At 40.3% G+C, this 15142-nt stretch overlaps 2 protein-coding genes across 4 annotated transcripts in view; one reads left to right on the top strand and one right to left on the bottom strand.

Annotated features, from left to right (window-relative positions):
- PIGX (phosphatidylinositol glycan anchor biosynthesis class X) overlaps positions 1–7085 on the bottom strand; it is a gene marked incomplete at its 5' end in the record, with an annotated part of 37130 nt that extends 30045 nt beyond the window's left edge. The window contains 3 exons of the mRNA XM_082393602.1: positions 2–65; positions 2837–3029; positions 7068–7085. Of these exons, the coding sequence (XP_082249728.1) occupies positions 2–65; positions 2837–3029; positions 7068–7085 (275 nt within the window). The remainder of the gene's footprint in view (position 1; positions 66–2836; positions 3030–7067) is intronic.
- On the top strand, positions 3027–14328 carry CEP19 (centrosomal protein 19). 3 transcript variants are annotated; one of them, XM_082393399.1, is made up of 3 exons: positions 3027–3348; positions 8380–8576; positions 9197–14328. In XM_082393399.1, exons 2-3 carry the CDS (start codon positions 8447–8449, stop codon positions 9556–9558), a joined length of 492 nt encoding a protein of 163 aa, XP_082249525.1. In that variant the 5' UTR covers positions 3027–3348; positions 8380–8446; the 3' UTR covers positions 9559–14328. The 3 variants fall into 3 exon arrangements, with proteins under 3 accessions (XP_082249525.1, XP_082249524.1, XP_082249526.1); XM_082393398.1 differs by having other exon boundaries at positions 8377–8576; XM_082393400.1 differs by lacking the exon at positions 3027–3348 and adding an exon at positions 3356–3555 and having other exon boundaries at positions 8377–8576.
- Positions 14329–15142: the final 814 nt, after the last annotated feature.

The raw sequence follows: 15142 nt of genomic DNA, 5'->3' as shown, positions 1-15142 counted from the left end.
CCTGTGGAAACCATCTTTCAAAACTTCTTGCCTCAAAATAATTTCAGAACAAGTGGCCCTTATGCCTATAAGCATGAAAAGAATTTTTTTTAAACAAGATAAGCACTCAATGAAAGAATATTTAAATAATCAGAAAATAATTGTTTGAATAGGCTTTAATTGCCTGGAAAATCTAACCAACCTAAAAACAAAACAAAAACTTTTAAAACTTAAGCAATTTGAGCTACACATAAATCTATTTCTAGTATAGCATAGGGGTTAAAAGTCCTGACTTTGGAGTTAGATTGGCTAGTTTCAAACCCCAGTCTGTCTATTAACAGCTGTGTGACTTTGGGCAAGATAGTTTCCCTCTCTACTAGTTGTCATGAGAATTTAATATATGTAGAAGCACTTAGAACAGGGTCAACCACATAGCAAGCACTCTATGTAAGTGTTTGCTATTTATATTACTTTATTCAGGTGATCCCAGGACACCAAAAACAACAGAATGGCCAAAGAGCCAGGAAACCTCAATTTTAATCCTAGCTCACTGAAACTGAGTATCAGATACAAACTGGCAACTTCTATATTCTACCATCCACAAATAGCAAAAACTGAGAGGATGGTACACTATGCCTTGTGGAGACGTTGAAAGAGTTTAAAGAAACAACAAAAACTGGAGGCTTTTGAAAGGTTCAAAGGGTTCCTTTATAAACTTAGAATAACCAGAAATCTCACTATACTGACTCCATGCAGAATTCAGACATTAAAACTGTTACTCAGTGTCAGTCTCATAAAGTTAAAAATTCAGCTACTAATGACCACTAACTCTGCCCAGGCACTTTGCTATGGAATTTTACTCCATTTTCAAAAGCTGGAAGTGTGTGGGAAGAATATTAAAACAAACATACAGAAAAACCATACACTACTGTATGATGCTAAGTCCATTAGATATATTCCTGAGAAGATCCAAAAAAAAAAAACATGACAGGGAGATGGAAACATTTGGAATATACTAGGGAAGGAAGGAAAAAAGTATGAAAGACAACATTTATTAAATAATACCTATATGACAGATTCTCTACTTGGGGCTTTCACATGTATTTTAACTTTCACAGTCTAGCTAAACAGGCAGGCAAAATTATTGGCATTTGTACACAGGAGGAAACTCTGACTTACAAACAGTTACTGTCTAGGTCACACAACTAGGTAAGTAACTGATTTAGAAGCAAGATCTGCCCAACTTTTAAAGCCTAAGGTATTTCCACTCTCCTAGCTATTTAAAGAAATCCTTAATTGCTTTGGAGAAGCACATATCATCTTTTTCCAAGCAACTTACAGAATATCTCTTGCATAAATCCAGATATTTCTTCAATGTTTAATTTTAATAGAGGTGGGGGTAAGGGTTTATATCTGCCTATAAATTAATTAGAAAAAATGTCAGATTAATAGGCTTAAAGTCTATCAGGACATACACTAGAGAATAGTAAATTTCATTCATCTTGGGACAGTAGAAAAGCTAATTTACAAACAGTATTGCAAATACTAGATTATTTATGATTTTTAAGGCAAAGGTACCACTTTCTTTTTTTTAATATTTATTTATTTATTTATTTAGCTGCGTAGGGTCTTAGTTGTGGCACACGGGACCTTCGTTGCGGCATGCAGGAACTTTCCTCGCGTTACGTGGGCTTCTCTCTAGTTGTGGTGCGTGGGCTCAGTAGTTGCAGCACGGGGGATTAGTTGCCCCGGGGCCTGTGGGATCTTAGTTCCCTAACCAGGGATCCAACCCAAGTCCCCTGCATTGGAAGGTGGATTCTTAACCACCAGACCACCAGGGAAGTCCCCAAAGGTACCATTTTCAGAGTGAATTTGTTGCATCTGAATGCACCTTCAAGATTTTTCCTCTTAAATATTACCTTATTTGGTTATTGCGGCCTGAACTGGTTCTGGAAATTGACCCCTTTTTAATCACAAAATGCCAGTGCTGGAAGAGTCTTCAGATATAAGTCCAGTTGTTTAAAAATTCTTTTTGGCCTAGTAATCCTTTCTTCAAATAAATTTGGGAACTTAATATGTAAACACAAAAGCAGAACTGCACTGACTGACAAATACTAGTCTAATATCCTCGTTTTAAAGACAGAGAAACTCACCTGATTTGTACTGACTTTCCTTTCCCTATCAAACGTTGTCACTTTATTGTAATTACTACTGCACTGTATACATCTCCCCCTACTGCAATGCAAGCTCCACGAGGGCTGGATCCACAGCGCCTAGCACAGCACTTCTGCCCACAGACTCGGGCCCAAAGAAGTGAATCAACTCGCTTGCCCAGCCCTGAGTCATAAAGAAACCCTAGCCCAATCCAGTCCATTATCAAAAATGTTTGTAAAACGAAACTAGTCTTCCTCCCCTTTCCACGTCCCCCGAGGACAATACATACAATCTATGCATTCTAGATTGGGGTTCTCACACCTCATAGGACAGTTAGGCTTTGCGGGCCCCGCAGTGGTCAGAAGCTTCACGCATTCCAAGAGCACCCCAAGACGCTTCACGGCTGTACTTTACAATATTTTAGTAATAGTGCGGCCAGTCCCTCCTCAGAAAGACAAAGCCCGACTCTCCAGAGAACCAGAAGCAGCCACAAAGCAATGAAGAGGGGGGGGCGGGGCGGGGGGAGTAGCAGGAAGCTTGCAGCCTTTGTTTTTAATCTCCTGCAGCTCTCCCCACAGTTCTAGGGTCGCGAGAAGTACCTTTGTAAAGCGCGGAAGGGAGAGTACTGGGGAGCCTGGAGGGCTCCCCACCCTCTCGGCCCTAAACCCCGCCCTCACCCCTGAAGCCCCGCCCTTCCCCTTACCAGCGTCGGTGGGGGTGGTGTTGAAGGCTACGGCTGGCGAGCAGGTGAGTCCAGCCGCCTCCCAGAGGAGTAGCCAGGCCACCGCCCGGACGGCCACGGCCGGGGGAGCCAGGACGCCGGAGAACGCGCGCCCCAGAAGAGCGCGCGGGGACAAAATGCGGTCGGAGGAACCTGCGCACGCCTCACACCGCTCCTAGAGCGCGCTGTCACGGAGTTAGGGACCGGGACGGAAGACTCGCTGCGCGCACGCCAGCGGTTCACCCGTTACCCTGCTCCCCGCATCCCCGGTCCCGGAATGTTCTGGCGTCAAGGAGGCCGCGGTCCCGCCCCCTCGTCGCCCCGCCCCTCGCACTCCCGGTCGGGGGCGGAGCGAGGAGCTGCGCAAGCGCCGTGACGTATGCCAGGGCAGTTGCTCTAGGGACCGCTCCGCGATCCTCCAGCATGACTCCGAGCCACGCGCGGTGTCCTGGGAACAGCCAAGCCCAGCTCCCGACGTCCGCCTCCAATTCCAGGTATTTGCCGATGCGGGCCTCCTGCTGGGGAATTCACCCCACAGTCACGGCTGCGGAGCTGTGGCTGTCGCCTCTTTCTGCAGCGCCAGGCTGTGCCTGGCCTCAAAGTCGAGTGCTCCTAGGTGCACTACGGTTAGTGGAAACACCCCCTCACGGAGATTTTAGACGTTGACCTGCAGAAGATGCATTTTCTGTACTTCTCTATGGGTAAGAAAGTCAGTCTTGCACTGGTGGGGGCGTGGATAGGGAGAGGATCGTCTACCTGATGGCAAAATCCGTACACTTTTAGGTGCTGTGGGGATGCTTGGCAAAATTATGCAGGTCACTGATCCTTGAGGAGAAAAGTATTAATGTCTAGGAAGAAATGCTGGGTAAATGTGTCGTCTGTCTTCATGAATTGAATATATAAGCAGAGCTGGAGAGTATCCAGTGCAGATTGGAACAGAACGGAGGGCTCTAGGATGGATGTCTTAAAGAGGAAAGATGTCAGAAGATACTACCTAAAACTGAAGAGAGCAGTATAAGCATGCTGTTAAGAAATATGAAGATAAATTTTGGAAGAAACATTTAAAAGAATTGAAACTCGTTACCTATGGAGAGGCGAAGGGGAGAGGACAACAGTTTTTTGTTATAAGCCTCATAGAATTATGTTACATTTTAAACAGAATACAAACATTAATAAAAATAAGAGTTTAATTTTTAAAAGAAAGAGAAGAGTGTAGTCTTAAAACTACATTATTGAGCATCACTTGCATATATCATTTATTAATACAGCCATTTGCTTGAGTGTATGGAATTTTTATTGTGCTCAGTAGGATCTTCTAGAAAGTTTACTAACAGAACAAATTTTAGTGAGGTGAACTGGGAGTAGTATTTGTTTTAAAAAAAAAAAAAGAAGAAGAAAAAGAAAAAAAAAAAAAGAAGAAAGAAGAGGTGGAGTGGGATCATGGCATCAGATCAGAAGCAGAGCACAATAACTTGATAACACAGTTCTTTATATATTGGGTTGGCCAAAAAATTCCCTTGGTTTTTAAGTAAAAATAAAAGACACATTCTTCATTTTAAAAAAATTTTATTTATTTATTTATATCGGCTGCACCAGGTCTTCATTGCGGTACGCGGGCGCTCTTAGTTGTGGCATGTGGACTCCTAGTTACGGCATGCATGCAGGATCTAGTTCCCCAACCAGGGAACAAACCCAGGCCTCCTGCATCAGGAGCACAGAGTCTTACCCACTGGACCACAAGGGAAGTCTCACATTTTTCATTTTTCATTTTTACCAAGAACTTTATTGAACAACGTATTCACCATTTTGTTCCACTACTTTCTGCCATTTTTCAGGCAACTCTATAATTCCGTCTTCCCAAAATTTTTATCTTTTTGAGCAAAGAACTGTTCTAGGTGCCTTCCAGAGAATTGAAATTTTTTCCATTAAGAGAATTTTGTAAAGACCGAAATAAATGGAAATCCAAAGGTGCAATGTCTGGTGAATATGTTGGATGAATCAGAACTTCCCAGCCAAGCTGTAACAGTTTTTGCCTGGTCATCAAAGAAACATGCAGTCTTGCGTTATCCTGATGGAAGATTATGCGTTTTCTGTTGACTAATTCCGGATGCTTTTTGTCGAGTGCTGCTTTGAGTTGGTCTAATTGGGAGCAGTACTTGTTGGAATTAATCGTTTGGTTTTGTAGAAGGAGCTCATAATAGAGGATTCCCTTCCAATCCCACCATATACACAACATCACCTTCTTTGGATGAAGACCAGCCTTTGGTGTGGATGGTGGTGGTTCATGTCGCTTGCCCCACCATTTCTTCCATTCCACATTATTGTACAGTACCCACTTTTCATCGCTCATCACAATTTGTTTTAAAAATGGAACGTTTTCATTATGTTTAAGTAGAGAATCACATTCGGAAATACGGTCAAGAAGGTTTTTTTCGCTTAACTTACATGGAACCCAAACATCAAAGCGGTTAACATAACCAAGCTGGTGCAGATGATTTTCAGTGCTTGATTTGGATATTTTGAGTATGTTGGCTATCTCCCACGTGGTATAATGTTGATTGTTCTCAATTAATGTCTCGATTTGATGGCTATCAACTTCAACTGGTGTACCCGACCGTGGAGCATCATCCAGCGAGGAATCTCCAGCATGAAACTTAGCAAACCAGTTTTGACACGTTCGATCAGTCATAGCACCTTCTCCATACAATGCACAAATCTTTTTTTGCGTTTCAGTTGTGTTTTTACCTTTCTTGAAATAATAAAGCATAATATGCCGAAAATGTTGCTTTCCCCCCCTATTTTCTATATTAAAACGGCTACACAAAAATTCACCAATTTTAATGCACACTGATATGACAGCTGTCACAATACAGTCTAACAAAACTTTCGAATGAAGTTAAAGACAACTAAGCGCTACTAGAGCCAGCTTATGGAACAAACGAACTTTTTAGCCAACACAGTATGATCCATTTCCTAAAAGTAAAAATTCTCACGTCCAGTAGTAAGTGGTGAATAATATAGATTATGGTATATGCATAGGACAAAACATTTGCAGTCATAAAAATTGGCATTTTAGAAAGACATTTAATGGCAAAATTACATAGGTTGTTAAATTTAAAAGGCAGGACTTTAAAAAAAATGAAATAATGCCATTTTCAGCTACATGATGGACCTAGAGAGTATCATACTAAGTGAGGTAAAAAAGAGAAAGACAAATACCATATGATATCACTTATATGTGGAATCTAAACTATGACACAAATGAACTTATCTACAAAACAGAAACAGACTCACAGACATAGAGAACGGACTTGTGGTTGCCAAGGGGTAGGGGGCGTAGGAGAGGGATGGATTGGGAGTTTGGGATCAGCAGATGCAAACTATCATATATAGAATGGATAAACAAGGCCCTACTGTATAGCACAGGGAACTATATTCAATATCCTGTGATAAACCATAATGGAAAAGCATATGAAAAAGAATATATATATTTATATTTATTACTGAATCACTTTGCTGTATAGCAGAAATTAACACAACATTGTAAGTCAACTATACTTCCATAAAATAAAATTTTGTAAAAATTTAAAAGGTAGGAAACAGTATGTATTATATAAAAACTTACTATAGGGCTTCCCTGGTGGCGCAGTGGTTGGGAATCTGCCTGCCAGTGCAGGGCACACGGGTTCGAGCCCTGGTCTGGGAGGATCCCACATGCCGCGGAGCAGCTGGGCCCGTGAGCCACGGCTGCTGGGCCTGTGCGTCTGGAGCCCGTGCTACGCGGCAGGAGGGGCCGCGGCAGTGGGAGGCCCGCACACCGCGATGAGGCGTGGGCTCCGCTTGCCGCAGCTGGAGAAAGCCCTCGCACAGAAGCGAAGACCCAACACAGCCAAAAATAAATAAATTAATACATAAATTTAAAAATAAATAAATAAATAAATAAATAAAAAGTAGCCCTTGAGTTGAATCTAAAAAAAAAATACTATAGCTAAAAAACAAACCAAAAAAAAAAAAAAACCAAACACAAACAAACAAACAAAAAACTATGCCTAGAAAGACTGGAAGGAATCAGGGATGATTATTTTGTATGTTTCTTCCTCCCCCTTCCCCACTCCCATCCCAGTTTTCTACAATGAACATGTATTAAGTAACCATGTTCCTAGTGATTCTCTAACAGAACTGAATTTATGAAGATATCCCTATGCTGCTTTACCTCCAGGTTCTTTGACATTTGCAAATCTTTCTGAGAATATCATAGTCATATCTAAAGCAGTCCCTATAATTAAGTATATTTTGGCATTGAGAGCAGGGAAGGGAAGACGGAATGGAAAGTATTAACCTTTAAAATGGTTGTTTCAAATACTGTATGCTAACACATATATGGAATCTTAAAAAGCGGTACTGATGAACCTAGTGGCAGGGCAGGAATAAAGATGCAGACATAGAGAACAGACTTGAGGACACAGTGGGGGAAGGGGAAGCTGGGATGAAGTGAGAGAGTAGCACTGACCTATGTACACTACCAAATGTAAAATGGATGGCTAGTGGGAAGTTGCTGCATAGCACAGGGAGATCAGGCCGACACTGTGATGACCTAGAGGGGTGGGATAGGGAGGGTGGGAGGGAGACGCAAGAGGGAGGGGATATGGGGATATATGTATACATATAGATGATTCACTTTGTTGTACAGCAGAAACTGATATATTGTAAAACAATTATACTCCAATAAAGATTAAAAAGTAATAAATAAATAAAATGTTTCTTACAACTGAAAAAACATCATGTAGTGAGACAAATAAGTTGAAATAAAAGCCATGTAAGCTTTATTGCCTCAAATATGTGGAGGCTGATTCTGCCTTTTTTGATCAGATTTCTAAACTGTGAACACTTAGAGGATGTACAGGGGCTGTGTCTTCTATTAACACATTGAATTAAACAATGGAATACCTACTACAGTCCAGGTATTGTGCTGGGGATATTGTGGTGAACAGTGGATATGTCCCCTGCCCTCATGGAGCATATAGAATAGAAGGAAAAGAAAAGTGATAAAGTAAGTAGTTACAAAAAACTCAATGAGTAGAATGATTGGGGAAGTACAAAGGAGAGAGGTCTGGTCTAGTGAACCCGTCAGGACATAAGATTAAAAAACTCGTAGTATGTTGACATAGAGGGTGCTTGTACATACTTGTTTAATTGGTAAACAAAAAAGATCCTGTAAGTTGATTCTTGGGCTGACTCAGAGGTTCATATACAGTCTTTGGTTAAGAGTACAGTACACTAAGAGATCCAAACTGAACTGCATTTCTAGGTTCATGTGTGAACAAATCTACACCCCTCAATGAACCAGGGATTCTGTAGACTAAAGATAACTTGGGGCCAAACTGAACTTTCCAGGTAGCTCTTGAAATACTGAGCTTGAGCTGACTATGCATCTCCAGAACTGGAGTAGATTCAGATCTGCTGGGGAGGAAAAGTAGAGGAGAATGTGATTTATCCAACACTTAATTTTTTTTCCCCTTTAGCAGGAAGTCATTACGCGACTGACACATTTTCATCAGATTTCCTCTGATTTACCGTGAAGTGTATGTGAGAATGATGTGCACTGCCAAGAAATGTGGAATTAGGTTCCAGCCTCCGGCTGTTATCTTAATCTATGAGAATGAAATGAAGGGGAAAAGTCGCCAGCGCATCATGCCAGTCCGAAACTTTTCAAAGTATTCAGGTATCTTATGTTTTATCTTGCCTCCTATCTTAAATATTCACTGAGTCAGTTTATAAGAACGATTTGAGTCTCATGTAATGGAATGACATGGCCTTCAGAGTTAGACCGACCAAGGTTCAAGTCGTGACTGTCAGGGTAGGTGTGAAATCTTGGCTAAACTACTTAATCTTGGTGAGCATCAGTTTCCTAATCTGTAAAAGGAAATTGATAATCCCACCCTTTGAGATCTGCAGTGTGGGTTAAATGAGATAGCATTATTCAGTAATATTAATTCCCTTCTCTCCCTCCATGTGTTTTTTATTTGTAATCTTGATATTTTCTTGGTACCAGTACTAATATCTAAAGCTGTAATACTACTTTTTCTTCTCAGACATTTTCTCCAGTTGAAAGTATTTAACATCTCCTCAAAGTGATTTTAAGTTACAGAAATAAAAAATATATCCCTCCTTCCCCCATCACACTCAAAGCTGTATATAAAGAAATAGTTCTGTGAAATAATTCATTCCCAAAAGCCAGTTAGCTAGTTGACTATAATGACAGGTAATGGTTTCAGTAACTTGTGGTCCCTGAATAGTCTGTGGTGTTGCGTGTGGTATAATAGTTTTGTTTCTCCCTCCTAGATTGCAGCAGAGCTGCTGAACAATTAAAGAATAATCCACGACACAAGGGTTACCTGGAACAGGTATCCCTGAAGCAACTAGAGAAGTTATTCAGTTTTTTACGAGGTTACTTGTGGGGGCAGAGTTTGGCAGAAACAATGGAACAAATTCAGCGGGAAACAACCATTGATCCTGAGGAAGACCTGAACAAACTAGATGACAAGGAGCTTGCCAAAAGGAAGAGCATCATGGATGAACTTTTTGAGAAAAATCAGAAGAAGAAGGATGATCCAAATTTTGTTTATGACATTGAAGTGGAGTTCCCACAGGACGAACAACTACAGTCCTGTGGCTGGGACACAGAGTCAGCTGATGAGTCCTGATAACCAAAAACTAAAACAAAAATTATCGGGTCGTAAAAAATCCATGTTTATACAAGACCATAGATTGGTTGTAGAAAAATCTGTAAAGAACACTATGCATATTGGTTCACGTTTGGATTGACCATGTTACTTTTCAAAACAAAGATATGTAGAGCATCTACTATGTAGGTGCATATGGAATATAGGGAAAACAGAATATAGGAATCTGCCTTTAAGGAGCTTACAGTCTAATTGGAAGATAAGTCAAAAGCTTATGAAAAGCTAGTTTAATGGTATTAGGCAGCATTAGATCCAAATGCTTGATAAAGGCTAGAGAGGATCAGAAGCTAGATTACGGTAGGGTAGAATAGTCAGGGAGGACTTTGTCCTTCAGTGGCAAGATGGTACTTTGCCTGGCCCTTGAAATGGTAGTATTTGGATAGAAGTTTATATAGGATTCCAGATTAAACTGGGAGGAAAAAAAGGGGGATGTTGCAGGGGATTGGTAAAGAGATAGGAATTAGAACGTTTTATTTGAGGAAGAGTAAGCAAATTATAGTTTGATAAGATCAGAGGGCATATATGGTTGCCAGGGGATTATCCTTTATACATTGTCTTTATATCTATTTAACTCTGGAGTAGAAGAGTACCCCTGCAGAATGCCCTGCAGCTTCAAGTGGATGTAATCTGATGGATAGCAGGGGAATTCTGCCCCATCCCCCTGCCCCAGTATCAGGAAATATGTACTAAAGACATTCTGAAACCCTGAACCTCTTCCCATAAATAAGAGGTTTCTTTGTAAAATGGGAAATCTACCCATAATAAATGAACATACGTACGGCCAGTTTAGGCCTATTCATGAGTTTGTATCTCCAAAGAGAAGATCTTTGTTGAACAAGGTTATATATGTACAGATATATCTTTCTTCATATTAGAATATTATTTAATTGGTAGAAATCCTGTTTTCTGCAAGGAAATTAATACCCATTAAATAAAGCCATAAAAGTTACTCATTCTTTCCACCTGTCCATCCCTACTCTCTTTACCATTAAAAGCCTCATTAAAGAGATCATTCTTATAGTGATATCACCAAGGACTTAAGATGGCCATGTCTCAAATGTATATTTGTCAAAGGTAGCAAACCAATTTTCAGAACTGGAGATCCTTCCATAACTACATACTATTTCACTGTATAGATGTAGATGATACATTTTAAAAATTGACCTTAGGCTGTTTTCCCCTTTCACTATTACAAGCAATACCACAATAAATAACCTTGTACATTCCCTATTTTGCTGAACTAAAAATGACGCCTGGAGGGGAATTGCTGGGTATGTGCATCCTGAATTTTAATAGATATTGCCAGATTGTCCTCCAAAGAGTTTCATTCATTCATTCATTCATTCAGTAATGTACTTAATAAGCACCTACAACATGCTGAGCCTGTACTGTTCTAGAGTGTGGGGATGCAGCAGTGTGCACAACAAAGTCCTTGCCTTTACAAGGTTTACGGTCTGCTTGGAGGGGAGAGACAATAAATATACATAGAATAATGTCATATGATAAGTGCTCAGAGTTCAAAACAGCGTAAAAAGAGAATGATGGTATGGGCGCCACTATTTTTGATAGGGCCTTCAGAGAAGGCCTCACTGAAGAGGTGACATTTGAGCAAACGCCTGAAGGAGGTAAGGAAAATTTGATGTGCATTTCAGGGGTAGCGGAGAATGATAAGTGCATAGGCCCCCAGGGCTGGAGTGTGCTTGGTATATTTGAGTAAGTGTAAAGTGGCCAATGTGGCTAATACAGATTGAGCAAAAGAAAAATGGTAGGAGATGATGTTGGAGTGTATTTTACCAACACACGGTACTTACCATGAAGGTTGTAGCAATTTAAACTATCAGAAATACGTAAGAGTACCTGTTTTCCCCACATGCTCATTGACAGAGTTATCAAACTTGATCTTTGTCAATTTTATAATTTAAAAATGGTATCTCATAGTTTTAATTAGTATGTCTTATGAGTGAGACTGAGCGTCTTCATACACTTTTTATGAAATAAGCCATTTTTTATGACATAAAAAATGTTATGTCCACTCAGTTTTCTATTGGGTTACTTGTTTTTTTCTTATGGATTTGTAAAAAGTTATTTATTAAGGAAAATAGTTCTTGGTTTATGATATGAGTTGCAGATATTTCCACCTTGTCATCTGTTTTTTGACTTTATGATATTTTTTCCAAGTCTAATTGATCAATATTTTTCTCCATGCTTCTGCATTTTTGCGTCATATTTAGGGAGGCATTTTTCACTCCAAGACTTTTTGTTTTAATCCCATGATTTCTTCTATACAGGAATTAATTTTGCTGTAAAATATGAGATTACTTTTTTCCAGATGCCCATCCCACTGTCCCAACACCACTATCTATTGAATTACCTATCTTTCCCTACACTGACTTGAAATTCATCCTTTATCATATACAAATTTTCCATATGTATCAAAATAATTATCTTTTGATTATGTTAATGTCATCTGCCCCACACTTCCCAATCCATGTTTTGGGGATAATCCAATGTTTATCAAGTACATCTATGTTCACTAAATTAAGAGCTATAGAAAGATACAAAATGGGCCATAACTTCCGCCTTTGAGTTGTTAACATAGTTCAGCCAAAGCAACAAAACTAACATGTGTAATAGAGGTACTGACTAACTAGAGCAGAAGGGGGTGAGCATATGAGCTGAGTAGCTATTGCGATTTTTCCTCCGTGTAACTTGTTCAAAGCTAATTCTTCTGCTGAGCTCTTTTAAGTGTTTTTTCTATTATAGAATTAATACATATTCACTGTTCATTATCTTAAATTTTTAGGCCAATACCAGAGTGTAAAAGTGAAAGGGGAATATTTTCCCTCACCTTCTCTCAATTCCCACTCCGTAGAGAAATTAGCTTCCCTAGAGGGCTCTGGATTCCATCTTCTCTTATGTCCCGGCTTTATCAATTATTCTTTCTCTCTCTCTGCCCCTGTCTTTCTCATTTTCAGCTTCATTCTCTGCTGGCTTTCTCTGCAGTCTGTCAACGTACGTAAGGCTCCACGATACTAAGACAAGAAAACACATCGCCTTGTCTTTCTTTACCTAATATGGCATCTAACCAAATTTTAGCTCATTTAGTTTGTTAGATAAATCTAACCACCATCCTCCCCTCTCCCTCCCAACCCCACCCCATCCCCTTTAGAGCTGATCTGGCTCTAATCCAAGTGTAGAGATGTATGCTCAGGCTATGAAGCTCAATACTTTGAGAGCTGCTCTGAATATTCAATTTGGCCCTGGGTTATCCTCAGTCTGTTGGATCCCTAGAATCTCTGGTTCATTGAGTGGTGAAGGTTTGTTCACATGTGAACCTGGAAATGCAATTCAGTTTGGACCTCTTAGTGTACTGTACTCTTAACTAAAGATTGTATGTGGGGCTTCCCTGGCGGTGCAGTGGTTGAGAATCTGCCTGCCAATGCAGGGGACACGGGTTCGAGCCCTGGTCTGGGAGGATCCCACGTGCCGCGGAGCAACTGGGCCCGTGAGCCACAACTGCTGAGCCTGCGTGTCTGGAGCCTGTGCTCCGCAACAAGAGAGGCCGCGATGGTGAGAGTCTCGCGCACCGCGATGAAGAGTGGCCCCCGCTCGCCGCAACTAGAGAAAAAAGCCCTCGCACAGAAACGAAGACCCAACACAGCCAAAAATAAATACATAAAAATTAAAAAAAAAAAAAAAAAAAGATTGTATGTGAATCCCTGGATCAGCCCAAGAATTGACCTAAAGGTTTTTTTTCTATTTCTCAATTAAGCAAGTATGACTCAAGCACCCTGTATGTCAAAGTACTGTGAGTGGTCACTGTAAACATTATGTCCTGAGAAGTTCATCAGATCTGTCCCCTTGTACTTTTGGGACTATTTTATTCACCAAGTTTTTTGTAGTTATTTAATCACCTATCTAATATTTTGACAAAAGCAGCGGGTGAAAATTGAGGAAAGGCAAGTAGGTCTCTATTAATATTCAAGGATGAATCTTGAAGGGAGTAATTAGGATGGAAGTTGCAGGATATTAAAAAGGAAATAGATCATACACCTATATGAAAAAGCTAAAACTATACAACTTTTAGAAGAAAATAAAAGAGAAAATCTCTATGACCTTGGTGTTTTAGCCAGATTAGGCTGCTATAACAAAATACTATAAACTGGGTGGACTATAAAAAAACAGAAATTTATTTCTCATAGTTCTGGAGACTGGAAGTCCAAGATCAGGGTGCCAGCATGGTCAGTTTCTGGTGAGAACCCTCTTCCAGGTTGCAGACTATCAACTTCTGGTTGTATCCTCACATGGTGGAGAACAGAGAATAGCAAACAAGCTCTCTTCTGACTCTTTTTTTTTTTTTTTTAATGTATTTATTTATTTATTTTTGGCTGTGTTGGGTCTGCGTTGCTGCGTGCGGGCTCTCTCTAGTTGCGGCGAGCGGGGGCTACTCTTCATTGTGGTGCGCTGACTTCTCATTGCGGTGGCTTCTCTTGTTGCGGAGCACGGGCTCTAGGCACGCGGGCTTCAGTAGTTGTGGCACGTGGGCTCAGTAATTGTGGCTTGTGGGCTCAGTAGTTGTGGTTCGCAGGCTCTAGAGCGCAGGCTCAGTAGTTGTAGCACACGGGCTTCGTTGCTCCGTGGCATGTGGGATCTTCCTGGACCAGGGCTCGAACCCATGTCCTCTGCATTGGCAGGCAGATTCTTAACCACTGTGCCATCAGGGAAGTCCCCTCTTCTGACTCTTTTAAGGGCACTAATCCCATTCATGAGAGCTTCACCCTCATGATTTCATCTAATCCTAATCACCTCCCAAAGTCCCCACCTCCTAATACCATCACATTGAGGGGTAGAGTTTCAACTAATTTTGGAAGAGCAGATACATTCAGTCCATAACACTTAGGTTAGGCAAAGAGGTCTTAGAATTGAAACCAAAAGTATGATCTATAGAAGAAAAAAAAATGATATATTGGACTTCATCAAAAATTTTAAATTTTATACTTCAAAGACAACATTGAGAACATAAAAAGTCAATCCACAGACTGAGAAAAATATCTGCAGATCATATATCTGAAAAAGAACTTGTATCCAGCATATATAAAGAACCCTTACAAGTCAATGATAGGAAAAACAACCCAGTTTTTAAATGAGCAAACGATTTGCCTAGACATTTCACCAAAATCATTGATTTTGTGCACTTAAAAACAGGTGAATTTTGTGGTATATATATTGAGGTATATAAGTTATACCTCAATAAAGCTGTTTTAAAAATAGGAAATAGAATAGAATCAACAACTACAGGTCATTTGTTCTAAGAACAAACAAGAAGGGTCAAACATATGCACAAAACCTCTTCAAACCCACATAGAGATGGAGATTGAAAAAGATTGGAGAAGGGATGGAATAAATGCATTCATTCAATAAACACTTTTTGAGTATTTATTTTGTGGAAGCTCCCAAGACATCTGGAAAGGGGCAGCTTTAAAGGAAAGGGAAAGCTCATGCAACTCAATATCAAAAAAAAACCAAAAAACAAACAACCCAATAA

The sequence above is a fragment of the Balaenoptera borealis genome (assembly GCF_965194805.1).
Source record: "Balaenoptera borealis genome assembly, chromosome: 5".
NCBI lineage: Eukaryota > Metazoa > Chordata > Mammalia > Artiodactyla > Balaenopteridae > Balaenoptera > Balaenoptera borealis.
This window is presented reverse-complemented; position numbering and strand designations above follow the sequence as displayed.

Excerpts from the sequence above, each read along its gene's own strand:
- CEP19 (XM_082393399.1), top strand. The coding sequence starts at position 8,447 with ATGATGTGCACTGCCAAGAAATGTGGAATTAGGTTCCAGCCTCCGGCT. Across the intron at positions 8,577-9,196 it reads AAACTTTTCAAAGTATTCAG|ATTGCAGCAGAGCTGCTGAA; the intron begins GTATCTTATGTT and ends TCTCCCTCCTAG.